The sequence below is a fragment of the Engystomops pustulosus genome, chromosome 4 (genome assembly GCF_040894005.1).
Source record: "Engystomops pustulosus chromosome 4, aEngPut4.maternal, whole genome shotgun sequence".
NCBI lineage: Eukaryota > Metazoa > Chordata > Amphibia > Anura > Leptodactylidae > Engystomops > Engystomops pustulosus.
Window position 1 is genome coordinate 50,603,974 of NC_092414.1, and position 27,341 is coordinate 50,631,314.

The window sequence follows — 27,341 nt, forward strand, 5'->3', positions numbered from 1 at the left end:
TCTGTGAGTGTCTGTGTGTCTGCTCATCTTGTAATGGAGGGAAGACAGGTCTGCATCAGGTATAGCTATTCATGGGAAGAATCTGCCCTGCAAGACCATAGAAGATAGATTTAGGGTCAGATCCTGGGGCAACCAAAAATGCATACACCCGGACTGATAGAGACAGGTTGGACTTTTATCTGCAAAATTCTGTACTTTTTTAATAACAGTAAATTAGAGAATGTGTTTTTTTGTTTTCTTGGGTATGTTAAAAATAATATTTTCTTTGTTGGAATACCCCTTTATAGTTCTATATATTATAGTTCTATATTGTTATTATAGTTGTATATAGTCATTGTTATTATAGTTGTATGTGGTCAATCTGTTTTTAGTAAACCAAGACTGTGTTAGCATTAAGAGGATTACCATTAGGAATCCATATCCATTAGTCTGTAGAAAAAGTGATTATCAGTAACTCCTGCTCTGGAGGACCTTACATCTTAAATATTGAATGTGGCCTATAGCCATTTTTCAACTAATGCAGTGACAAAACAAGATTATGCCCTAAATATCTGGCATGAAATATTAATAATATCATTCATATGTTAAAGTTAGTATTTGGCTGAAAATATTGAACATAATCTACATCTACAACAATGTGAAAATATTTAATATTTATAGTATTTGAAGGGGTTGATGGGAAGCATCAGTATGGAAGACAGTAGGAAATCTGGTCCACAGACAGTTGAGTGATTGTAAGAAGATTTTTTTTCGATGCACAACCTCTTTAATGTACAATACTGAAGAGCTGTGGAAATCTACTCCTTATTCTAGATTTCAATAAATGGCAAAATACTAACTTTCAGCATCAAAAACTTAAACTAAAAATTTAAAAAAGAAGGAAGTAAGAGAGGATGTAATTAATTGATTTTCTAAAATTTAAAGAAAATCTACCATCAAAAATCGAGCATTATAAATCAGGAAGATTTTCTCATAGATAAAGGTAATCTTTTTCATATTCATTATCCATGGCCTTCTTCCTTCTAAAATCAACTTTCAAAAGCATTCTAGTGAACCAGAAAAGCTCTGGGGATGCTGCAGATTCTCAGGCTGTTACAGTGCGCAAAAAGTTTCCGTACCCCCAACTGTATGCTAGAAAGTTCATGTGCTGCAATGAGTTTACATCAAGCAGAGGGAGTAGGGAGTGCCAAGCAGGAGCAGGGGCAGGTGTGAGACAGATTAACAGCCTGTGAAGCTGCAGCATGGAGGGGGCTTTACCCCAGAAATCCCTCAAGCTCATCAGCATATTTAACATAGATAACAATGTAATAAGATTATTACAGGCGGCCCCTACTTAAGAACACTCGACTTACATACGACCCCTAGTTACAAACGGACCTCTGGATATTGGTAATTTACTGTACTTTAGCCCTAGGCTACGATAAACAGCTGTAACAGTTATCACAGGTGTCTGCAATTAAGCTTTATTGTTAATCCTGATTCTTATGACAACCCAACATTTTTAAAATCCAATTGTCACAGGATTACAATGATAAAATATACAGTTCCGACTTACATACAAATTCAACTTAAGAACAAACCTACAGACCCTATCTTGTATGTAACCCGGGGACTGCCTGTACATTCACAGTGCTTGGATCTATGAGTAAGCATCTCTGGTTTGTAACGCTGTATTTTGGTTTCCTTTAAATATTTCTGTTCCCCAGCTATTTAGCCAGTTAACTTTTTTAAAGTACTTTCATATCCTCTTAATGCTCTTTTTCTTAATTAAGGTCAAAATAAGGATAATGAATTTTTGTGCAATATTGCTCTGAGCTACAGCAATATTACTAAACGAGATGGCCATCTTTATTAGCTTTTGTAGAAAATGCACTTCAGAGCGCAACTAAACGGAAAATGCTCAGAAATCCTGAGTATATTAACTGGTGTATGCTTTTGTATAACAGAAGCTCGTTTCTTATGACACATATCCGAGATATTCAAAGATATTAAGTATTTCTGAGACCATAAGTTATTTGTGTGTGGGGGCCCAACAATGCACAGTTCTGATCCAAATGGCAGATCAGGGATCCTCTAGCTCTCTGCTCTGTAGTAGCTTTAAATCGTATTGGTGTCCTGATAATATGTGGGCTGGTATCTTTCAGCACTCTGGGTACTAACTGCAAACCCACTCCTGGCGGTATTCAAACTACACGTGAAAAAAATCTACCTTTTGAAATGTTATATAGAGTTTTGGTGAAATTCTGTAAGAGATAATACAATGTTGCCATAAAGCCTAACTAATTCCCACTCGTTTTCTAAAGAATTACTCATTCCTTACACTTCTTTATTAAAGGGATTGTCCGAGTCTATTAAAAAAATGTAGAGGTGGCCTGGGGGTCTGTAAAAGAAAAAAAAAAAGGGAATTTAAATGTCTCTGACACTCCCGGTGTACCGTACCACCGTTAGTGCCGTACCACTTTTTGTTTACAAAGGCAGACACTAAGCTCCGACAACTTCCCTCTGCCTGGCACATCCTTGCTTTTTCTGCCGCCACGCCTGGTACTTCATTAGTTATAATGTGTATCAGGCACTGGGAAAGGTGGGTGTACCAGATAGGGGAAAATTGTCGTAGCCGAGTGTGCCTGCCCGTGTAAACAAATGGGCATGCCAGTGATGGGCGCTAGCGCAATACACCTTGGGAGAAGAAAAGTACACTTTTTTTTTTTACAGCCACAGGCAACCTTTAGATTTTTACTGAACTTGGGCAACTGCTTTAATGGCCCCATTACTTTTTCAAAAGGTCCCTTGTTTTTTCTTTGTTGTAGGTGTGATTACAAGGTTTTTTTTTCCCTATCTTGATTTTTATGTCATACATTTATTGCAACTGAAGATTGGTTAACGATCAATTTTAATATTGCTGACAACATTTTGTAGATTCTTGAAGCATCAGTACTTAACTTTATTTTTTCTCTTGTATTTGTATAAAAACATCACAGTAGGAAGCAATGTGAAAATAAATTTTTTTGTACTATAAATTGACTTATTTACAAATTTCTTAAAGTGTATAAAGTGTAACCGTCAATTGAGATAATTTTTCAGTTTTCAAATCTTGTTATTGATTTTTCATTCATTTTTAAATCTAACAAGTATATTAAACAGATATGTAAATGAGTTAACAATAAGAAAACAAACCAAATCATTAAATCATCTAAAGAAATAGGCAAGTTAAAGTTTGTGTAGGACATAGCAAAGGGAGCACTTATATCTCAAGCAAGACTGAGATATTAAGAAATGAGGGATACCAGGGATTGCAAAAACATAATAAATATGTTTAGGCAATGAGAAACCAAAGTGATTAAGAAGGTCTTTTGTGAAACAAAGGGCTGATTAAATGGGGAAGTGGGAATAGTTGGAGGTCAGCGTATTGAGCCAAGGGGACAGATTATCAAACATTTGGGATAATTACATTTGTTAAGGGCACATATCTCTTCCCATTCATATTTTGTTGTGGGGAAGGGGAGTATTGTGAACGTTTTCCTAATATACATTATTAAGAAATTCTGCTTAGTTTTTAAAGAAACAGGCTGGAATGCTCCTGCCCTTAGAGATCCTTATTACAGCCTGTACAGTGTGTGTATATGGGGGCTGCCTGTGAGCTAAGATCTAATCTTCCTCTGTTGTTTACATAGTTTAGAGATTAACCCCTTAAGCTACTAAAGCCAAGGTTTAACACTCACTGTTCAGAGCTGTGATCCTATCTTCAGTCTGGTAGAAGAAGGGTCCTTGATCACAGATAAATAAAACTGTTACTAAGGGGCACCGTGCAGCCTCTTTTCTCAAAAATAAGAAGAATTTCACAATAAAGAATATTAGAAAAATACTCACAGCACTTCCCACATACACATTATCAAAACTTATCTGAATTGACAGTTACTCTTTAAAAGACATCTACCACCAGGATAAAGGAGTGTAAACCAAGCACACTCACATACTGGTGTGTGCCCCCTCTGACAGGATCCTCTCTTCTTTATGATTCCTATGCCCATGTATTTAAGACAAGAGATGCTTTTATAATTGCTTAAATGCTTATATAATTATAATGAGCCTGATGGGCTCCAGGCTCCATTAACACCTGTTGAGTGAGGAGCCTCCTAGGCTTAGTTGCATAATTTTAAAAGCCTTTTTTTGTAAATCCAGGGCATAAGAAGCTTAAAGAAGCTCAGATCCTGTCACAGGGGACACAGCAATATTTCAGTATGCCTGGTTCACAATCCTTGATCCTGGTGGTAGATGCCCTTTAAGTTATAATATTACATTTAATACCTGGTTATAAAATAATGACTTATTTTTAGTCTAAAAGAGTTAGAATGTACAGGCAGCCCCAGGGTTATGTACAAGATAGGTTTTGTAGGTTTGCTCTTAAGTTGAATTTGTATGTAAGTCGAAACTGTATATTTTATAATTGTAACCCCAGCCAGAATTTTTTTGTTCTCCTTGACAGTTTGATTTAAAAAATGTTGGATTGTCATAAGAACCAGGATTAACAATAAATCTTCATTACCGACACCATGGTAACTGTTACAGCTGATCATTGTAGCCTAGAGCTAAAGTGCAGTAAATTACCAACATCCAGAGGTCCGTTTGTAACTAGGGGTCGTCTGTAAGTCGAGGTCTGCCTGTAGATGGTAACTGAAGACCACCATTGTATTTCCAGTAAACATTTTGTTTATTGCATTAACAGCAATAATGACTGAAATATGTGATCCTACATTTTTTGGGTGACAATATTTATATAGTTGGCGCCACAAAGCATTTTCTTGCAATAATAAATATAATCCATAGATTTCTTTTATTTTTAGTGCACTTATTTTGTGAGAACATTTGGACAGCTCTAGATGCTGAAATACCTATGTGTACATTCCACAGACAGTTTTTCATTAAAGATCCCGGTGTTTATATATTGAAGCTGGCATTGCAATCTACAACACCGCACCTTGGCTTCCATTCCAAATAACTACAGATTTAGTAATCATATTGTGCCCTGGTTCTCTCATGTATGGCGCGCTGATTATGAAACTGCCTGTCTTCTTTTAGATAGTAATTAGTTCTCAAAACTCCACATGGATTTGGTGACCTGCTTCTCTTCATTTTGCTCTCAAGACAAGCTTCATACTCAATGAAGTGTGTGTTACACTATTATTTCTGAAGAAGGTCTTTAAAATGTCAACTTGTGTCAACTGCAATACAATATATTGTGTGGGGCACTAGCTGCAATGTTATAAGCTGCTCCTTTAAAGTAAATCATGTTGAAACTATTTTTTATTCAAAAATTATTTAATATTTATATTAAGAGTTTTCAGACTATATAAGAATTTTCTATCTTGTTGATTTGTCAGAGTGTACTACCAGCATGGAATTATGCAGGCTCATGCTCAATGACAGATCTTTATACAGGCAGTATGGGTGGGCACCAGGTCCTTTGGCTTGCGAGGGGCCCACACTTGCCCATACACGGGCCCTATATGAAGATCCACTAACACATCAGTTTCCAAAAGCATCTGCTGTAAACATTTCATTAAAAGGGACATCTCCTGTGAACATTTAAATAAAGGGTGCATTTGCTGTGGACATTTCATTAAAGGGGGCATATGCTGTAGACATTTCATTAAAGGGGGCATCTGCTGTGGACATTTTATTAAAGGCGGAATCTGCTATGGACATTTTATTAAAGGGGGGATCTGCTGTAGATACTTCTGTGAAGTGGGTCTCTACTGTAGACATTTCAGTAAAGGGGGACTCTGCTATGGACATTTGAGTACAGGGGGTCTCTGCTGTGGACATTTCATTCAATAGGAGCTCTGCTGTAGACATTTCTATAAAGGAGTTTCATGCAGTTGTGGAATGTGATTGGCTTTCCTAAATACAGGCGGTCCCCTACTTAAGGACACCCGACTTACAGACAACCCATAGTTACAGACAGACCCCTCTGACCTCTGGTGAAGCTTTCTGAATGCTTTACTATAGTCCCAGGCTGCAATAATCAGCTGTAAGGTGTCTGTAATGAAGCTTTATTGATAATCCTTGGTCCCAGTACAGCAAAAAATGTTTAAACTCCAATTGTCACTGGGGCCAAAAAATTTTTTGGCTGGATCTCCAATTATAAAATATACAGTTTGGACTTACATACAAATTCAACTTAAGAACAAACCTCCGGACCCTATCTTGTACGTAACCCGGGGCCTGTAGATGGGTTATAAAAGCATGTTTGAAGCTCATAATTAATTTTCTTTTATGAACAGTACAAGATTGAGGGTATAGAGTAATACTTAAGTCCTAATACTTGGGCACATGTTGGTTTGGGTGCTGGGGGGAGGGGCTAGTAAGGTGAATGTCATTATGACATAAGTGATTAAAAGAACATTGATACGTTTTAATAACTTGTTTGAGATAATATTTTAGATTGTGTACCGGAGGATGTGGTGAACATTTTTCAAAAAAATATTTCATTAACAAATACTGCTTAGCTTCTTTTAAAAAAAATATGCAACTTCCTCCCAAAGAGAAGTGTATTCCAGCCTGTACAGTGTGTGTCTATGGAGGCTGCATGAGCTCACATCTCCCTGTGTTTAGTTAAAGAGCTCTGAGCGTCTAACCACTACACTTTCAGCTTGATCTTTGAAAATACTGCTCAAAGCATACTACAGCCAAGGAGAGAGCAAAAAGGGTTAACAAGCACAGCTGTGTAACAAATAGGAATGGAAAGTGAGACCTGTCTTCAATCTTGGACAAGCTGTGGACAGATTGTAAACAGATTTGCCATAGCACCACAGAAGTAACATTGTAACTGAGGGGCACATTGCAACCTGGTTCTTTACAAAGTAGAATTTATTTTATTACCGTATATTCCGGCGTATAAGACGACGGCGTTTAAAATATAGAGTTTAAGATATATTTGCCGTATAAGACTACCCCTTTTCCAACGCATACAAAACACCGGTAAAAAAAAAAAAAAAAAACAGATTTGAATTTAACATGGTCCTTTTTTTAATTTAAATTCTTATGACATGCAGGTATACAGCATGAAAACTGTCGCTCATAAACATAAGGCATACAACAACAACATTACCATTACAGCACAGCCCCCAGTAGTATACAGCACAGCCCCCAGTAGTATACAGCACAGCCCCCAGTAGTATACAGCACTGCCCCCAGTAGTATACAGCACGGCCCCCAGTAGTATACAGCACGGCCCCCAGTAGTATACAGCACGGCCCCCAGTAGTATACAGCACTGCCCCCAGTAGTATACAGCACAGCCCCCAGTAGTATACAGCACAGCCCCCAGTAGTATACAGCACTGCCCCCAGTAGTATACAGCACTGCCCCCAGTAGTATACAGCACTGCCCCCAGTAGTATACAGCACGGCCCCCAGTAGTATACAGCACTGCCCCCAGTAGTATACAGCACAGCCCCCAGTAGTATACAGCACAGCCCCCAGTAGTATACAGCACTGCCCCCAGTAGTATACAGCACAGCCCCCAGTAGTATACAGCACAGCCCCAGTAGTATACAGCAAAGCCCCCAGTAGTATACAGCACTGCCCCCAGTAGTATACAGCACAGCCCCCAGTAGTATACAGCACAGCCCCCAGTAGTATACAGCACAGCCCAGCCCAGCATTAAAAAAAAAAAAAAAACTTATATACTCACCCTCCGGTGGCCCCGATGTGCTGCGCTGCTCCCCCGATGTCCGCGCCGTCTTCTTTCTTCTGCTGGGCGCTGCCATTGCAGAAGAAAGAAGACGGCGCGGAAGTCTGAAGACGAGCCGCGCAGACATCGGGGCCTGAATCGAGGGTGAGTAGACATCGAGGGTGAGTATGCGCCGCTATCGCTGTGAAAACACCCGCGATCGGTGCTAGCACCGATCGCGGGTGTTACCGGTAAGCCTTTGCTGCAATATGCAGCAAAGACTTACCGGCTATGGAGAGGGCTCAGCCCGTGAGCCCTCTCCATGCACCGGGACCCGACCGCCGCCGTGAATACACGGCGGGCGGTGGGGATTACCGGCGTATAAGACGACCCCGGACTAGACAAAAGATTTTTCTGTCTTCAAAAGTCATCTTATACGCCAGTATATACGGTAAGTATTTTAGAAAAATGGTCACAAATTCACAATATAAAAAAAATCATCTGAATTGACGGTTACTCTTTAAAGGGACATTTTCAGCAGTTGATAAGCTTTGTTTCTATATTTCAATCTTATCAATATAAAATTGCATCAAAATTTTTAGAGGCTGAAGGGGAAGCATAATTTTAGCTGCCCTTATCTTTGGTTCTGTACTTTTTATGTCATGCTTTTGATGGCATAAAGATAAGAATTTCATCTTTGCCATGGCATCAGAAAGTTGTGGTTCTGTTTTCTACAGAACAGGAGCTATAGACATACTTGGAAATAGTTATAGGAAATGTGAGTGTCCGCTAAAGATCCAGTTCTGACCTATTTCTTTAACTTCCTGTATCTCCGATTAAACACTTTATTCCACCAGAAGATCTACAGTATCTACTTTGGTACATGATTTTATAACCTCATGTATGGACTACTGTTATGTTCTATTTGTAGCTCAGGACATGTAAAAAGTGTCTTATGCTGCAACTGTGCTACTATCCAAATAACCCAGACATGCCCTCATATCACCAATCTATTGCTCTTTGCACTGGCTGCCTGTTAATTGGAGGATGGCTTGTCTTGATGAGCTAAAAATCCAAAGAAAATCCATAAATTCAACAACTTAATTGTCTTTTCCCAGTATCCACCTTCAACTCCTCAACAACTTGTGACATATTATATACATAGAACATTTCAACATTTTGTTTAATCTAGCTCTTCAATAGACTTTTAGTCTACAATTTTTTAAATTTTTCCTTTGTTGTACCATACATGGTTTTTTATTTAGGTATTTTTTTTAACTATATCATGTGGAAATTTTCATGTAATGTCGCTACTGGTTATATGTTGGCACATTCAGAATCCACCCAACCCCATCCCCTAGGAGCTTTTAGACCTCTTTAAGCAGGTGTTTAGAGATAGAATAATACAATGCACAGGTCACCCTGTGTGCCTGCTGCCAGTGACTCAGTAATGCAATCTGTTTCTTTACATCCTCACTGGGAATGCAGGCGATTTAGACTCATGGTGCCCATCCGAATAACAGAGAAAGAGAGCTTCTAGATTTACAAGAAAGCATTCAATGGGTTGTCTCCCAGTAAAGCAGATAAGATTAGCATCATCCAACCAAGGATCCCACACATTTTCAAATTTCTTTGAAGACCTAGGGTACATTCACACTCATGTATGCCTGCATGGCAAGGGCCTAGGATATGTTCGGCGCCATGGAGAGGAGGATGGGTGACCCCTCCCCTCTCCGTAGCAATGCATTAGGTACAGGTCGTAACACAGGGGAAAAGTAAGACATGTCCTGTCTTTTCCCTGTGTATGGAGTGGTACGGTTTGCATTGCCATCTATGGAGGGCATTTGTATGGCTACAAGCTTGCGGACGTATATACTTCCCCCATATGGTAGTGTGAATGGGGCCTTACACTTAAAATAGACCCATTTCTCTAACCGAATAATAATATTCATTCATTCTAGAAATGTATTCCTCCACTGTGGGTGCAACTAATGTTGAGCAAGTAATTTCCGGGCTTGATATAACATCCTGCCTTTGCTTATAGAGACAGCATTTGTCATGTCTTCTTCATTCAGGAGATCTAGAATGTATGCTATGGGGGGAAACTGGTATGTTTAAGTTGTGTAATCAACAGGGAATTTTTAATTGGAGTAAAATAAATTTTTCCTTTTTTAAAATTTCTAAATCTGGAGTATGTCTATAGTTAGGTGCTTCTTATAGTTCAAAAAATACAGCATTTGGTTTTATTAAATTGCTATTTTAAATGCCTGAAATGTAAGCAAAGCAAAAACTCAGATCAGAGCAATATTCCCAATGTTCATGAATGCCTGTAAACAAGTAATAAATAAGACATTACTTAAATCATAGTAATAAGGCTACCCCTAGGTTCATACAAAAAAACAAGACCAAGTAGTAGATTTAACAGGTCAGCTCACCACCCCATAATAACAAGATCCAGGTAAGGAGACAGGTCTCAAAACGGGGTCAGAAATAGCAGACCGCTCCAGGATTCGAGTGCAGAAAATAACTAAAAAGGATTTCTTCAGCAAATCCTAAAACCACAACATTTATTATAAATTCAATAAATATGTGCGCATAGTAAGACATCCATTGACACCTTTCGGACTGGTGATGCATTTTTACTTTGGGTGAATAAACAGCCTTTTTCACAAAGAGTGCTGCCTTGCATGTGTTTTTGGAAGATTTTAGCTACTACCCCTGTGAGTCGGGTTTTTCTGGGGCTTGCACCCAACTTTGGGTTAGAAACTTTTATATCACTGTGCTTCTCCAATTGCCATCTTTGTGCTTTCATTACTAAGGGCATATATGTTTGTCCTAAATACGGCATTGACTCCCTCACTATGTACTAGTTTCTCATGGATTTATATTAAATATTGTGGTTTTATTTGTGATATTGCTTTTGGTTATCTATTTTACCCCTAGATTCTACCTGGTCCTGGTGGAAGGCAGAATGGACTTGGCAGCTTCAGATTGAGGTTGTGTATGCAAAATAAAGTTTACCAAAGATTTCCAAATGTGAGAACCAAAAAGAAGCAGTAAACTAGGCAAAATCAAATGCCTGAGTCAAAAACATATATCAGGCCGTATTGTAAACATAGGAGTACCAGTAGACAGAGTCAAGGTTTAGTTTGGATGTTGTCAAAATTAGAATTGAGGGGTTAACCAGAAGTCAGATGCCGTATTAAGTGTACTGTGATATGGCTGTGTTTACTATGCCTGTACTGTGACCTCACTGTACATTACTGTGACATAGCTGTGTTTATTATTCTTGTACTGTGACCTTACTGTATTAATAGTACTGTAACATACTGTAGCTGTGTTTATTATTCCTGTACTGTGACCTCAATGAATTAATAGTACTAGGACATAGCTGTGCTTATTATCCCTTTACTATGACCTCACTGCATTAATTGTATTCCGATATAGCTGTGTGTAATATTCCTGTACTGTGACCTCACTGTATTAATTATATTGTGATGTAGCTGTGTTTATTATCCCTGTACTATGACCTCACTGTATTAATTGTATTGTGATGTAGCTCTGTTTATTATCCCTGTAGTATGACCTCACTGTATTAATTGTATTGTGATGTAGCTCTGTTTATTATCCCTGTAGTATGACCTCACTGTATTAATTATATTGTGATGCAGCTGCGTTTATTATCCCTGTACTGTGACCTCAAGGTTTATAATTGTATTGTGACATAGATCATCACCCTTCCTCCCTCCATAGGCAATGAGGTATAAATTACTATATTTATCTTCCTTTTTGCTTACATTATCCATTTAGCTAAAATCTGAGTACAGTTACAGTGGTTTACCTCCAGCACTCAAGCTTAACTTACAGTAAGTTAAAGCAATGGCATATTTTTAGGATTGCTATCAGATTGGGTAGATTTCACTTGTGGCATTAATCTAATTTCAGATTCTAACAGCCATTTTATACTCTAGTGATATACCATCAAGTGATTGGAAAACCCCTAAGTTCCAAGGGTACAATACAGAATGGCACAAAGATGGCTGGTTTCTGCAGTGGCTGGGCTGGATTTAAAAAGAATGTGTCCTGCAAATTAACCCACCCAAAGTAATGGTTCCTGTCCATGTCTACAATGTTAAACAGTTTGCAAACTTATATGCAAATCATCTTATGTGAGTCCAATAATCCTAAGTGAGTCCAATGAAGCCCTGTAAATTCAGTGTTTACTGCACTGCCCTGCCTCCATGTTCCGGTTTGACAGGTATCAGTGCTATAAGATGTTACTGTATAGAACATTGAGACAAAACGTTGTTACATTATGGATCACTTCATACCACGTGACCATGATGATATCATCTAAGGTCTTGTTACATTTGCAGTCTACCCCATGTATGTGTCTGATCACATGAAATCACAGCAGTCTCCATGGAGTCAAGGGAAGGAGTAAAAGTCCATGGAGGCTTCTGTGATGGAATGCCATGATACTGCCATGTGATCAGATACATACATGGGGTAGACATTGCAAATGTAAATGGGTAAAGGACCTTAGATGACATCACCCTGCTAACACGACATGCTGAGAAGAGGCATAGGACATGGGGATTTGTAGATGGAAGGTGCCAGGCGAGCAGGACACGTCCCCTCTGATGGCAGGTAATGTAACATAAAGTTGATTTATGGGGATGTGAGGGAAACAGTTTTTAGCTAAAAGAAGGGTGTAATTTAGTTAATAGGGCTCTAAAGGAATCTGTCATTAGCTGTATTTGTGGTGACAGATTCCCTTTAAACCATAGCAAACTATTGGTTGTTCAGCCCCTACTCTTTTTATAGGATAAAAACAAACACTTACCAGATGGTTTTGTGAGATTTGAGGTACAAGATGTTCATGAATAAGTGATCTACACTGGTCTGTTTGTTACAGTTACAAAAAGGAGTTAAATTAATTAATTGTAGAATGTCTGGGACAATCGGGTAAAAGGAGGACTGAACCACAGTTAGGAGTCTCAGTGGATTTTATTAAATGAACAAGGTTCTTTAATAAGAGACACCTCAGTGTAAATGCATATAACAGCGTTTGTCAGAGTGCTATCTGTTGGAAACGTGTAGCACAGATTACATTTTTTATTTTACATGTAGCTTAAACCAAGGCAACAGATCTTCTACACCATACTATAGGTGGGGCAGCTCTACCGATACTGTTTCAAAGGCACTGTGGCCAATTAGTTATTATACATTCAGCACTTTTACCCTTTATTCCAGTGGGGAAAACAATGCTAAAGATCCCTGTCCCAGGTAGTAACAGCAGCTGCGGCAGGCTCCTCGTTTCACCATAGATTTATCACCTGCAGCACCTCCGGGAGCTAAGGACCGGTGGCATCTACATTACACATCATCAGTAGGATAAGACTGCTGCTTATTCTCTCTTAGGATGACGAGTAACATACTGCTACTGGACTTCAGTCAGCGATAAATGCATCAGTTCATAGGGGCACTACTAGAATGTAACATTATACAATATTCTGTGTATTGTGAAATGAGGTACAATATGAAATGGCAACTACAAAGCCCAAAGTCTTTTATAAGGAGTTAGGAACAATTGTCCATAGTCCTTGATGACACTACCAAGCAGTAAAATATGTTTGGGGACATTGTATGGGACAGTGACAGTTGTAGAACATTCTGTTGTTGTATATACTAGTGATAATTGAGATATCACATATATAGCAGTATAATGTTACCAGCACAGCATTATCATCTGTTGAATTGTCCAGTAATCTATAGCTATGCAATCTCCAATCTGCAATCTACACTTTGTGGCAAAGTTCCTTTATGATAATAAAAGTTATGTTTTGGTTGTCTTGTTAGGGAGGACAGATTTATTACTGTGGATTCTGCCATTCTAGTTGGTATTTCAGGGAGTATCTTATATTCAAAATTACACCATCAATGGTGGCTTGATAAAAAAGCAAGCTAAAAATGGCAGGTGAAGTGGTTAGTACAGATACCAAGCTACTTAATATGGCTCTGGACACAAGCAACAAACAGGATCCACTGTGAATAAATATATATCCACTATATATAATCTGTTATGAAGAGAGAGTCTGGGTTTGGACATGTGATACTTTTATGGAATTGATATTGTAGATTTTAGATTAGAAACGTTCACTAAATTTTTAACGTCTATATTTTTACAGATGACCCCTAGTTAAAGACGGATCGCTCTGCCCCGTGTGACCTCTGGTTAAAGGAAACCTACCACTTAAAAGTGGTAGTACTTCACACAGATACAGGGCATCAGCTCAGGGTCAGCTGGTGCCGGAACATATTTCCATTAGTATAATAAAACCAGTATGAAAGATTTTGATGTTAATATAACTTATATCTCGGCGCACCGCACTAGGGCACGGCGCACCATGCGTGCACCCGTGTGTGTGCTGAATTCTGAAGTGTCGGAGAGCCGTTGACATCACCAAGCTCTACGGCACACTCGCCCCTGCGCAATTTAGCAAGCCCTGTTTCCCCATGCGAAGTTGCGCAACGTCACCGACTCTCCAGCACTTCAGGATCCGGTGTGCCGTGCCCTAGTGCAGTGCGCCTAGATATAAGTTATATTAACATTAAAATCTTTCATACTGGGAAATATGTTCCGGCACCAGCTGACCCTGAGCTGATGCCATGTATCTGTGTGAAAAACTACCACTTTTAAGTGGTAGGTTTCCTTTAAGTTCTCTGGATGCTCCCAGATTGTAATAATCAGCTGTAAGGTATCTGTAATGAAGCTTTATTGATAATCCTGGGTCCCATTACAGCAAAAAAAAATTTAACTCCAATTGTCAGTGGACAAAAAAATAAAATTTGTCTAGAACTACAATTATAAAATATACAGTTTTGACTTACATACAAATTCAACTTAAGAACAAACCTATGGAACCTGTCTTGTATGTAACCCGGGGACTGCCTTTATAAGTTTTCATATAGAGAAATCACACAAATTCGATTTTTAATGCATGAAGGGAAATGGGTAAATGGCAAGAAAAAAACATTGCAATTCTCATGTGCAGAATGTATTATGCAGATCAACCTCTTTAACATTATAATTTCTTCATGCTATGTGGATCTGGGCCAGACAAGCCCAAGTTATTTTATATATACTATATATATATATATATATATATATATATATATATATATATATATGTGTGTGTGTGTCTTCAATTGTGTTATGTCTATACAGCACATTCAGGATTTTCTTGGTGCTAGATTCTAAGATTTATTGGATTAGAGGATTCATGCTAGTCTATAGTCTACTGGATGTTCTGTGTAGGTTAAATTTTGTGTGGCCAATGCTGTTTTATGCTCTTTCCAGTCAAACATAACACTTCAGTACTTGGATTTCCTCCCAGGACCATCGCATTCCCATACCATCAGGCAATTCTGAAATAGATTCAACACTGAAAATGTTTTTCCTAGCTGCTGTGCAATGAGGATATTCAAGTCACTAAGTGCCAAATATTTCCTTTAGTATTGTGTAGGTTCCATAATTCTTTTTTATATATTTTATACATTATATTAGATTACTGTCTCCATGGAAAGATATTTAAGACATTTATATTTTTGTTGCCTTTTAATGAAAAATTATTACACTTAGGCACTTACTGATTTTAGAGCAATTTCAGATATGGTGTGAATACATTAACCAAAATGTTTTAATAATAGAACAAAGCAGTGAAACTACATGTTACAAAATCAGACACTTGATAAAGATTTGTTAATTCAGACATGTATCCCCATGCCACTGGAAAGACATCTGAAGCATCTGATCAATATGTGACTGATGGGATGTGTTACAGGATGTCGAGTCCCTTTAGTCCTTTGTACTAGAGCACTAAATCTTGTGTTCTACAAACTGTTAGGGGTTCCAAAATATTGACCCGCAAGATAAGACATTTATTCCCTATCTTACGGAAATGGCAAAACCTCTTTATGATGGCCACATGCTTCCATAATAGACAGCTATTACTCCTATCCCTTACACATATGGTATGCTCACATGTTCCAATGGACAGAGGTGGATATTCTACTCTCAGATACCTCAGTTTATTCCTTGAAAACAATCTGATTGGACTTACAAAATACAACTTGTAGAATCATAGAATTATAATAAAGGATTATGGGATAACAAAGGGTGACAACCCATTTTAACTGCATTTAGTTCATGTGAAGTAAAAAAAAACAAAAAACAAGCAGTTACTCATGGAATGAATACACTGTTAGATTCACTAAAGACACAGAGGGGGGTACTTCTGCACCATGCCATCTGGTGGGAAGTGGGCAGGCGCCGGGCGTTTCTGTGGGGTAGCAGCCATAGCAGCTGCTATGGAGCCTGCAGCGCCAGGAGGCCTGACCTGACACAATAAAAAATTGAGGATGATGCCCCATCACATACACATTATGCTTCACATTGTACACCATAATTTGTATATAGCAGTGCACCTTACCTACAGTATAAAGCATGAGTTGATAGCTCAGATGTTGGGAGGGATGAGGGAGTCAGCAGAATGGCTGGACTAAGAATCACTCATCTTTACTTCCTGCCATCTATTTCCCCAATCATGTGGTCAGCAGCTAAGTTCGGCCCCATCCATGGTGTGGCACTCGGCAATTGCCATCAGCTACATAGAGATTAGTGGAGCAAAACGGTCATGCGCAGCCGTCTGTTCCATTAGTCTTACAGAGGGACAAGGGATCAGACGGAGGCACGTGGGACCCCATCGGACTCCTCATTTTCGTGATCTCTGAAGGTCCCAGCACTGAGACCACCACTGATCAGCAAGTAAGGCCTTATCCCGTGGATAGGGCCTAACTTTTGTTTGTGGGAAAACCCTTTTGAATGTATAACATATCAGTGCATAAATGTATAAATGTGTGATTATACAAATATGTATATTTTTGTTATTATTATTATCTTGTATTAGCTTGGCTACAAAATACTGGCATTGCTACTCATGGTCTGCCATGCTTTAAGTATACAGTGTATGGTCTGTGCTCATAGTTTTCCATTTTAAGTTTTAATGATATGCAAAGAAATTTTCAATAAACAAATATCATCTATAGATGATAAGAAGTCATGGTACATAACATAACTGAAATCAGTCCCAGCAAATCTCTAGGATCTCGGATGTTTACATGTTCTAGAATGTGAGGCTCAATTTGGGAATACTGTATGTTCAAACAAATATTATAGAAACACAAATATTAATTCTCGTTTAGAAATGATTCATCTTATTGGAATATGAAAAGATCACTTTATTCTACCTAAGTACAGTATGACGGTACAGCTCCTTGACTTGCTGTATTCTATTTGCATTAATGCTTGTTTTCCTAGATTTCATTGAGTTAGACCCAGGCGACCACAGTAATTGAAGTGCAGGGATCTTTTGTAATATCATTATGTTTATTATACAATGAAATGGGCAAATGGTCATGTTTTATTAAACACAAGTTTAGCTGCTCCTATTGATTTCTGTTATGTCTGGTTTCCAGCTTGCCCCTTTGTACCATTTGAGCTGCTATCCCACGTGATATACACACATACATATGTAGTCCAAGACAACATTGGGGACAGTCACTGAATGAGAATTAAAATAATAAGTAAAAGACTTGGTTGAATACACAGGAATAAATAAATAATTCTAATGATTGAAAACACTACAAAGTTCTATCATCCATCTTGTCTAGTCACATGAATAATGCCTTTCAAGCATCCTATTTCCAGAAGGAACTGATGGGCTTAGTTTTTTAATGATGGAAACTAAGAGCTCCATAATGGCATCCTGTTCAATAACTTAACTTAAAGGAATTAATATTTCTAGCTGTGTATACTCCACAGAGCACTATTTGCATATTGAAGGCCCTCATATACACAAATATCATTGTTTTAAAGATTGACAACTTTTTTTTCCCAACAAAAATAACGGATTTAGGATAAACATCAAAAGAGGCAAAGCACTGGCATCCAACTGGTTTCATTAAAATGAATTCAATTCCATTACAAAACTTTTGGGCTTGGAGACAGCCCACAAACCACAACATTATAAACTACAAAAGTTTAATGGAACTCAATAGATACCAGCGTTTTGCCATTTTGGATGTGCTTACTCCGGATGTGCCTGACCTCTCTTTCCATACACCGGATTACTTCCATACCTCCTGACAGTGGTAAGCTTGCTTTCATACAGTATATTTGCCTAAAAATCTGAGATAACTGACATTTTACAAAATGGCTATTACCAGAAAAGTGACAAGCCACAATTCTTATAGCCTGAAAAGTTAGAATTTCCATAACAAAACCTGAATAAGATCTTACAATCTTAAAAAAAAGTTAAACACTATAATAAGATTTAGAACAAGAAAACTTAACAACAAACTTAACAACACAACAGGGGCAGGGTCCACAATTGACAAACACAATCAACACGTGGGTTTTCTTAGCTTTTGAACCTGGGAAATACCAGGGTCAGGAAGTGATGCTAAGGGGGTTGGGTACCATCATAATGGGGCATGTAAGTAGCTCATGTAGCTTATGTAGCTTATGTCATCAGGACTAAATGGAAACAAAGCAATATGACTTAGAGGCAGGACCAGTGGTGGGTTATAGTGAAAGGAGTGACATGAAACATATTGCTGATGAAGGATGAACACAATATCATTTTTGGGACGTGATAAAGTATATAAAAATCAGTTTTAATGATCAGAATGAAAACCATCACACAACAAAATAATAGAACAAGCAACTGGATTGGAGTTAAATTGATGAGGTCTCAATACACCCTAGGAGCATCCTATTCACTAACTTATAATTTAATGTCATTAGTACATCAAGTCAAAAAGAACACACAACCAACATTTTATGGATACATTGGAAAATCTGAATAAACTATAAAGTTTATAAGCAATATTTTATTACTTAATCCCAAATCCGACAAAAAACCCAGATGCATTCATTATTTTTGAAATGTGCTAAAAAAACGTACATTATGCGCTTAATGAGTTATTTTAGACAGTTTTCATAAATATGCCTTTATTCTTTCGATATAAACTAATTAATAACAGCACTAATAGTAAGTCATTTCTTTATGTTACAATAGAGCAGATTTAGTAATTGATGGCCATATTAACTAATCAAAGTGCAGTTTATATTTTTTAAGAGCAGAATACAACATGAAAGCTTTCCTGTGATTGGTCGCTATTGCCAAACAAGACGCAAGTAGGTGCGACATTTAAATATATCGGCCAAGAAAGGGCTTATTTTATGGAAAACCGAAAAAGGCCTGACTACTACAATTGCAAAAGAAAGCCAAACCCCTTTTTCATCATCATGAGCCAACTGTCTAAGACCCAAATATAGAGTGGATCCTATTTCTGCTTATTTTTGCGTCCCTGATATTTATTTTCAGTGGTCATCATCGCAGATGACACACATGGTGCAAACAAAGGTCAACCGTTTGCATCCCATATACCTGCACACTTCGTGTTTAGGTAGCCTTATGTAGTGGATGGGATTTATATAAATTACCTCTAAATGTTGTATATTGTGATCAATTAATCATTTCAGATTTCCATCTTGCAATGCAAATGTTGAAATTTCGGACAGCTTCAAAGAAATTGTAGTTAAAAGTTGGGACCTAGACAGTTTTTTTTATAATATTAATGTTTTTGGTTTTGCTATTGGTAGTACTGCTACTACAATCATGTAACCAATCCCTTTACAGTTATGAAGCTATTTTATTATATTAATGGACCAAATTTATAATAACAATTTTTTTCATTGGTTTCTGCGTTATCTTTCCTTGTCTTTCCCTTTTGCCTTACTGATTCTAGTAGCAGATCACTGCCTTTACGCCTCAGTTCTTCTTTAACAGAGGTGGAGAAGAGGTCATCTCAGCTGCTGGGCCCAATGGCAGATGATATGCCTGCTACCATGGTGGTAATCAGTCTTACCAACACATTTGACTTAGAAGGATAATAAGTGTCTTGCCGTTCACTGATCTGTGGATTCTTAATGCATTCTGTCATCCACAATATAACGGTTATGTTTAAGTATCAGTGTTCACTGGAAACACATGAGGTCCGGTTTCAACAGGCATAACAAGCCACTGTGTTTGTCACTTTTTGGCTATAAAAACCAAAATATGGGGGTGTCAAGGAGGTTATTACAAATCTATCAAGATGCAGATAAAGTTGAATAAAGTAGCTATGACAAAATCCTGTTGTGTGCATGTATGTCTACAACATTTTACCAATACTAATCAGTTTTTATGGAAATTGTACTGTATCACTACTTCTACCTTGAAGATATTGATAATATACTGCACTACTAGTGGGCACTACACTATGCAAAATATCATGTGGAATATAGGAAGAGTAATTTTATTGCATATATAGTATAGTATGGGCATTCTCCATAGGTAAGTACTGAACAGATATGTATTGCAAACTTTACAAACGTAAGACTAAGCTGGACAAGATAGTCATGGGGCCCTGGATGCAAATGCAGAATTACATCACCTCTACAGTCACTAAAAAGTAACTTTTTAGTTCTGCAGAACACTTGCATATAACCTGTATTTATAACTGTATAATCAATGAATGTTTGTTATATTGGGTCGAAGACCCAAACAAATGTGTTCTGCACCCACTCTGGGGCTTTGCTCCCTATAAGTTTTAAAAATTTGCTGATGTAAGCAAAACCCAAGAATGATTATAAATTCTAACATGCAGATATAGGGAAACAGAGTAAAAAATTGATTTGGTCTTGAGGGAATAACTGTAATGTAAATGATGGATTTGCATAACAAGGTATCAGGTGATTTCATGTGTAAGCAGCTTGATCAGGAAACAACAAAGAGCAAATGAACTGCTCATTAAGGGTAAAATATGTATAACACTACTAATTATGTACATATGAATTATGACAAAGTTGCTACAATCAGCCAATCAGACACGTTCTATAATCATCCAATCAGATATTTTATTTAATCAGCCAATCAAATATTTTTCTCGCCATAGTATTTAATCTGGATACCGTTCCATAACAAATTCCAATAAAACCAATTCCGTTTTATAGTTCTGTCAAATACTAAGTGAAACACTGCAAGGAAAGTAAAAGCATAAAAGGGAAAAACAAATCTTGAAAATGTTATATGAATGATTTCCCCTTTGAGGATCTATTTCTCACTCAAGTTCTATGCTTTCAATTATTTTCCATCTCTCCAAAATTTTCATGTAAATGCGGGATAATTAATATGGATTACATGTCCAATGAAAATAAAATGAATCAAGACCATTTATCATATCTGCAGACCCACAGCAGGCAATCAGGGGGGGGGGGGCAATACTTAGATACACATTTCCAAATTAGCAACTAGTAATTGTGTCACAATGAACCTGATTGTATTTCATCACTTATGGGCCTCAACTTTATTGCTTTGCAATATCATGTAGCCCAATGCAGTATGGGATATTACACTAAGATCAAGTGGGAACGTGCCAAAGTACAACCGTGACCATATGTAAGTACAATTCCCAAGGCGGGTCATTAAATGTGGCCTCTCTACTGTGTTCACATGAGGGCTGATGTAACTGATGCATGTTATTATTTTGTGTTTGTATCTTGCTACACAATGAAGCTACCATCAATCATCCCCCCTACATCACTTATCATACCTTCATAGTAACATATGCATGTGCAAAGTATGGCCTGACATCTTATATGCTTCATACAACACTTCACCATAAACACAAGACAAATCTAAGCGTCTACCATTGATCTTCCGCATATGTTTATTACCTTCATATTACAGCACATTGTATTTCAGTATATGGTTATTACCTTACTCTGTATTGCATTGCAGTGTTTCACCACCCACCATATGCCACAAGATGCTTGTTAACAAGCCTAGCAGATAATTCATTGTTGGGTATTGCAGTTTTATGGATTCCATTTATTGTCTAGAAGTAGCACTTTATAAACACTTATTGTCTGGCTACAAACTGATATGGAACATTTCTCAAGGAGACCAGAAGGGCATCAAGATTAAGGTGAATGTCAGCTCCAAGAACACCTTAGTGGCTGTGATGTGAATGAATAGGCGACGCGACCAGCATGGGCAGGGAAACCTCTCCAAGATAGAAAATGATGGATGAGAAACAACATGAGCTGAAAATTTGTGATAAGCAATAATTATAACCTTAATAGGGTTCTTGGCTTGGAAATGGAAACTGTATTCCCTGATCAAACAGCAATGAATTTATCTAGAGACAAACTGAACTGTAACTCAGTTAATATTCCTGCTTTATGAATATGTTAACTATTATTCACTTTAGAATGCAGTCTTTTCTTATTCTAGGCGGAGAACAATTAATAAATAATACTAATGAGAAGAACCAATGACAAGTATGCATTAATAGACAGGAGCCTTGTAGAGGGTTCTGCACTAATCTCAGCACCGGGAATATCCGGATCAATGTTTTATATTATTTTAATGAAAATTCAATGGTATCAATGTTGTCACTGAGTAAAATTCAACTTTGTGTGTATTTTTTATGCTATTCACTAATGAAAATCTGTATAAGCTGTATACCTCACCCTCACCATATACTAAAAGGCTGTACACTGACTCCATCTACAGGTCATTATCATAGTGACACGTGTTTTACTTCTGGAAGGCTGAAGCACAAGTATTTTGTTAGCTATAAATATTATGTTTCTAAAAACATAGGGTTTAATGGGTAGATAAAAATATATCCTGCCATATGATACAAGTCACCAATATTATATAAAAACATGCAAACAAGAATACTAATAATAAGTATATCTCTATAGGAGACTAGAGGACTGTAAGTAGAGAAAACAACAACTTTACTTTAAAGTATTGGTGCAAATAAAAATTAGAAATAAGTGTGTGTAATGGGTAGGGGTTAGAACAACCAGCAAAACGCATGATTAGTGTTCTATGTCTGGTGTATCCTACCCCTAGATTTATGAACTGGTGGACTTCCTAATGACCCTGTCTTGCTTTCTTGAAAGACAACCATACAATATAACGTAGGCCTGTAGCTATGGTAGTTGTCGCCAGTTCTTGCCTCAAGCAATGAACAAATGAAACCCAAACTCATCACCTTGCGTTCTCCTCCTGACACCCTGATTATCATGGCTTGTCCCCAGGCCCATCTCCTGCCACTATGACTTATCAGTATGAAGACTAATAAGCATGACCAGGTTCATGGTGAATTATATAAGGTATATTATGATTCAGATGCATATACTGTACCTATAATGATATAATTGTATATAGTGCAGTGACCTCAGTATTAGGTTTTGCTGATGCTGCACCTTATGTCATACACAAATGACAACAATATCCAAATGTGTTTATTTTTATCTATCTACCTACCAAAGTACACATAAAAATACTCCCAAGTCATATCATACTTAGAATATAATGTTGAATGATATTAAGACGTCATTTCATAGGACTGGTGTAGGGTTCATATATTGGGCTTTGGGTACATAATGATTATAACATTATAACATGCTGAGGAATGAGGTTTTCTTTGCAGCCATTCTTCATACAAAGCAGCAATTCATGACAGTGGAGGCTACTTACCTTATTTCTGTCATTGTATGTAAAAGAATTGTCAAGGCCCAAAGACAGTCAGTGACGGTGATTTTTCTTCTCATACTGAATAAGTGGGTCTGCAAATGAACACACATTACAGTCACTGTAAGAAGAGAATAAAGTTTTGCCCCTACTTGAAACATTTTGGAACACATCTTCATAGTTTGCACAACAAATTGAGTGGACACATACTCATGTACAGTATCTGAAGTCTTGATGATATATATTAGAATAAAGGTTATTATTTGTAAGGTATATATATATATATATATATATATATATATATATATATATATATATATATATATGTTCTACTTGCTGCATCCACTGTGTTCTGAAAAAGTGTCAGGTTTTTTTTGTACCCAACTGATGGACCAGGCAGAGATGTTGATGAAGCGAGGCAGCTATGGATGTTCTTAAGAGACATCAGACTAGAACTTCACCTCAATGCGGTTACAGTAACACGTTCATACTTGCCAACTGAAGGTATATGAACAGCAGCGCTCTCATGTCAAACTCACATGATCTCCAAAGCTGCTCTTTAATCTCATTATTTTAATACCCCATCTGTTACATGTAGGTTTCATACTCTGACACATGACCCCATTCATACATGATGATATATTAAGCTCTAGCTTAAAAAAAAGGCAGGTGCATTCTGCTCCAATATAACCTATAGCCTTCAGGAGCTCCTTACCCGGCTTCTGGTGGTGTGTGTGTTTGGTGGCGGCGGGGGTGTAGGCTCTCACACTAAACTCACATATATTCATAACACAAACTCGAGCAGGTTAAACTTTCCCTATAATGGCTGGGTAGCTATTTCAGACAATGCAATTCACAGTTATCTAGGTGAAAGTTGCATTGGATAGACAGCCATTCACAGGTCCAGCCAGTAATAACCAAGCCATATTCACACCCCTGTGAACCCTCATTTTAAGAATGATAGCTGGAGCTGTATTTTATAGTAAAAAAGAGAATAAAAATAAAGCAATCTCATATCACTATACACACACACACACACTTGAGTGCTAGTAATCAATGATAACACAGTCAGATGCATTGCTCCCATGTAAACACTGTATTAAAAATAGACAGAAATGGCTAAAAACTGCTTATCAATAAAAGAAGCCTCTATTGTGACGGTGACAGCACATGCTGGAGGAGCTGGATGGAAATGTGCAGGAGGTTTATTCATGTAAGATGTAGATGAATGCTTTACATTCTAGCACCTACATACGCTACTTCCATGTAGCATGCACTGGAAAACACACAGCTACTGAGCAACTATCCCTTCTCTTTTCAGATTCTGGAATTTCTTGGAAATACAGCATCATCCCTTACCTGAAATCTCCCTGATGTTCAATTAGAATAAAATACACTCATTGTAGACTTGTAGATGAGAAAATCCCCATCAAGTTCCCAGCCATATGCATTTGTATTGTTGTCTACCCTCTATATCCCACAGACTTGTTTAATCAATCTTTCATACAAAATAACACACAAGTCATCTCCAAAACTGTTCATCGATCGCTGCAGATGAGAAAGAAAAAATGGTTACAGTGTAGCATTTTGCAAAGAAGAGAGAAAAAAATTCTCCTCCTCGTCGCTATAGGATCCTAAGTGATGACATTTAGGAAATAGAAGAGTCCTTACCTATGACACCTCTGATCTGAAGTGGGGGGAAAAGAAAGGAGGTCGCTTGGAAAATCCAGTCTTGTGAAAGTGACTTGAGATCCAGGGAAAAGCAGAGAGAGGGAGAGAGCGTGATAGAGGCTGAAGCTGAGAGTTGTGCTCGGCCCTGCCTCTCACTCATCCAGCAGCAGCACAAGCAGCAGCATCAGCAGCGCATCGCTGCTCCCTCCTCGACAAGCAACCCCCCCAAATTCCTCCCCAGTTTGGAGATCACAGCTACAACAATGCTTCTTTTTTTCTCCTTTATTCTTTTATTTCCAAGACAGTCCCGGGGTAAACCGGATGTGAAATAAGCTGTGACTTCATGCCAGAGAGATTTTATTTTAGAAAGGAAGGTGGTACCAATCTCTCATCTATAGACCAATCCGCCCATTTTTTATATGCAACACAATTTAACTTGCACTGCTCTCATCCTTAATCCCTTCCTCTGGATGCTGGATAAAATCCTACGGCAATCTGCAGCATTTTATTGTGATGCAATTTGCAAGGAAAAGCTTGTTTGGGGAGGGGTGGTGGTGAGGGGTCGGATCATTTGATCTAACGTTTGATTACTCTGCTTGCTTAGTGGATAAATGGTGAAAGAGGAGGTAAAATACTGCAAAAGTATGCCGCTAAGGCAAATAGTGCAAAAGTATGCTGCTGCTGAGGCATATTCATATTCATGCAGCACTTTGCTTCTGTGTGTAGTCAAGTCTGTCTCAGGCTCTAGGAATCACTTAAAGCATACTGTATGAGCATTGTCTTCATTCTCAGCTCATAAGTACAACAAAATAAAAGTACACGTACAAGAAGTTAAATAAAACACATGGATCATCTAAGTTAGGGTAGACACAAAACTTATCTGCCATAGTAAAAAGACACTTAAAACAAAGCAATGTTAAACAAGTGTATGCTAAAAAGTCATGAAGTCAATGGTTTACATCACATCAGATGATAGCAGTCTCCACGTAGTCCATATGAAAGTTTTCAAGTCTAAAGTCTCCACACAAGACTACAATGTAAGAGTAATTATTGTACATAAGGTCGAAAAAAAGACATTGGTATACCAAGTCCAACTTATTAATCCTACATTATACATAAGGCAAAATATATCAAGGTTATATCTTAAGCTGGTCACTTCGCTGCTGGTGAAACTATAACCACAAGTAGATGAAGTTTATGGAAAGCTTGCAAAAGAAAACTTCTGTAATTTATGTAACTGAGTAGTGCCATGGTTGAGATATCGCTTTTGTCAACCTTTTCTTAGATCAATAGCCATTTTGTGAAAGAAGTTTCCTATGGCTACTCACAGAGGGTGGATATGGTGAACTTGTAAGCACAATGACATTTATATAAGATTCTGTTCCAAAAAGGGGCTAAAATATCATTAATACAAAATATGAAGCTGCACAAGAGCCGAGTAGATAAGGGTACCCACTTTCACCCTGAAGTTGATTCTAAAGCATGCATATAAATACCTGAGAATTACCAAAAGGTTGATAAAGATGGAGCTTTTAGACAATAGGTGCATGTACAGGGTCCCTCTGCTGTCAGTGTCATGGAGCACATACAAATAGATATCTTAAATTAGAAATTCCATCAGTGACTTAGCAAATCCAGCACCAGGTGCTAAAAGGACGTCTCCACAATAGTAATTGGTAACTTTAGTTAAGGAAGCAGCATATATAAGCAGTAAGGAATTCACTAAGATCCTGCACCCGATATCCTGCACGTGTCGCTTCCTGGAGTTCACCTTCTTCTTCACGGTGCATGTAAGTCCATGTCTTGCAACACAATTTGAATTTTAAATCCCCCGGTAAGCCCAAAAGAGTCGGATTGTCAGACGGCCACGCCCCCAATTTGTGTGGCATGAAATCAGTGCGATTACGCCAAAATCCGATCGTGTGCGCCAAAAACCCCTGTTAAATGTGGCACAAATTGGAAATAGTCGGGCAACCTGACGGAAATGCAGTGTGCAGACCCTTAGTAAATGTGCCCCAATGTTACTGCCAAGAGAGTAAATTATAAGACTGTATAAGTCATGATCATTTTTTTACACTATTCAGAACCCACTAAGAACCTCAGAATTTCATAAAACCAATGAGGTACAATACCATGACATGCTCACAAAACTCTTAAAAGTTATGAACCACTTATAGTAACAATAGCCGGGTGGTCACACCAGAAATCACTCCACAAATCATATTATTTTTAGTCTTATGTATCTAGGCAATTCCAGGAAAATTAATGCACAAATGCAGAAAGTAGAATATCTTGTTCAGCTAAATGCATTCTGGTGAGTGATGGGTAAATTATATGACTG

General features: G+C 37.8%; 1 protein-coding gene across 1 annotated transcript in view; it reads right to left on the bottom strand.

The window, feature by feature from the left end:
- Positions 1 to 25,492, bottom strand: part of GABRA1 (gamma-aminobutyric acid type A receptor subunit alpha1) — a 95,407-nt gene extending 69,915 nt beyond the window's left edge. The window contains exons 1-2 of the mRNA XM_072145894.1: positions 25,001 to 25,492; positions 23,336 to 23,424 (exon numbers count right to left, since the gene is read on the bottom strand). Coding sequence (XP_072001995.1) covers positions 23,336 to 23,409 — 74 coding nt within the window. The 5' untranslated portion in view covers positions 23,410 to 23,424; positions 25,001 to 25,492. The remainder of the gene's footprint in view (positions 1 to 23,335; positions 23,425 to 25,000) is intronic.
- Positions 25,493 to 27,341: the final 1,849 nt, after the last annotated feature.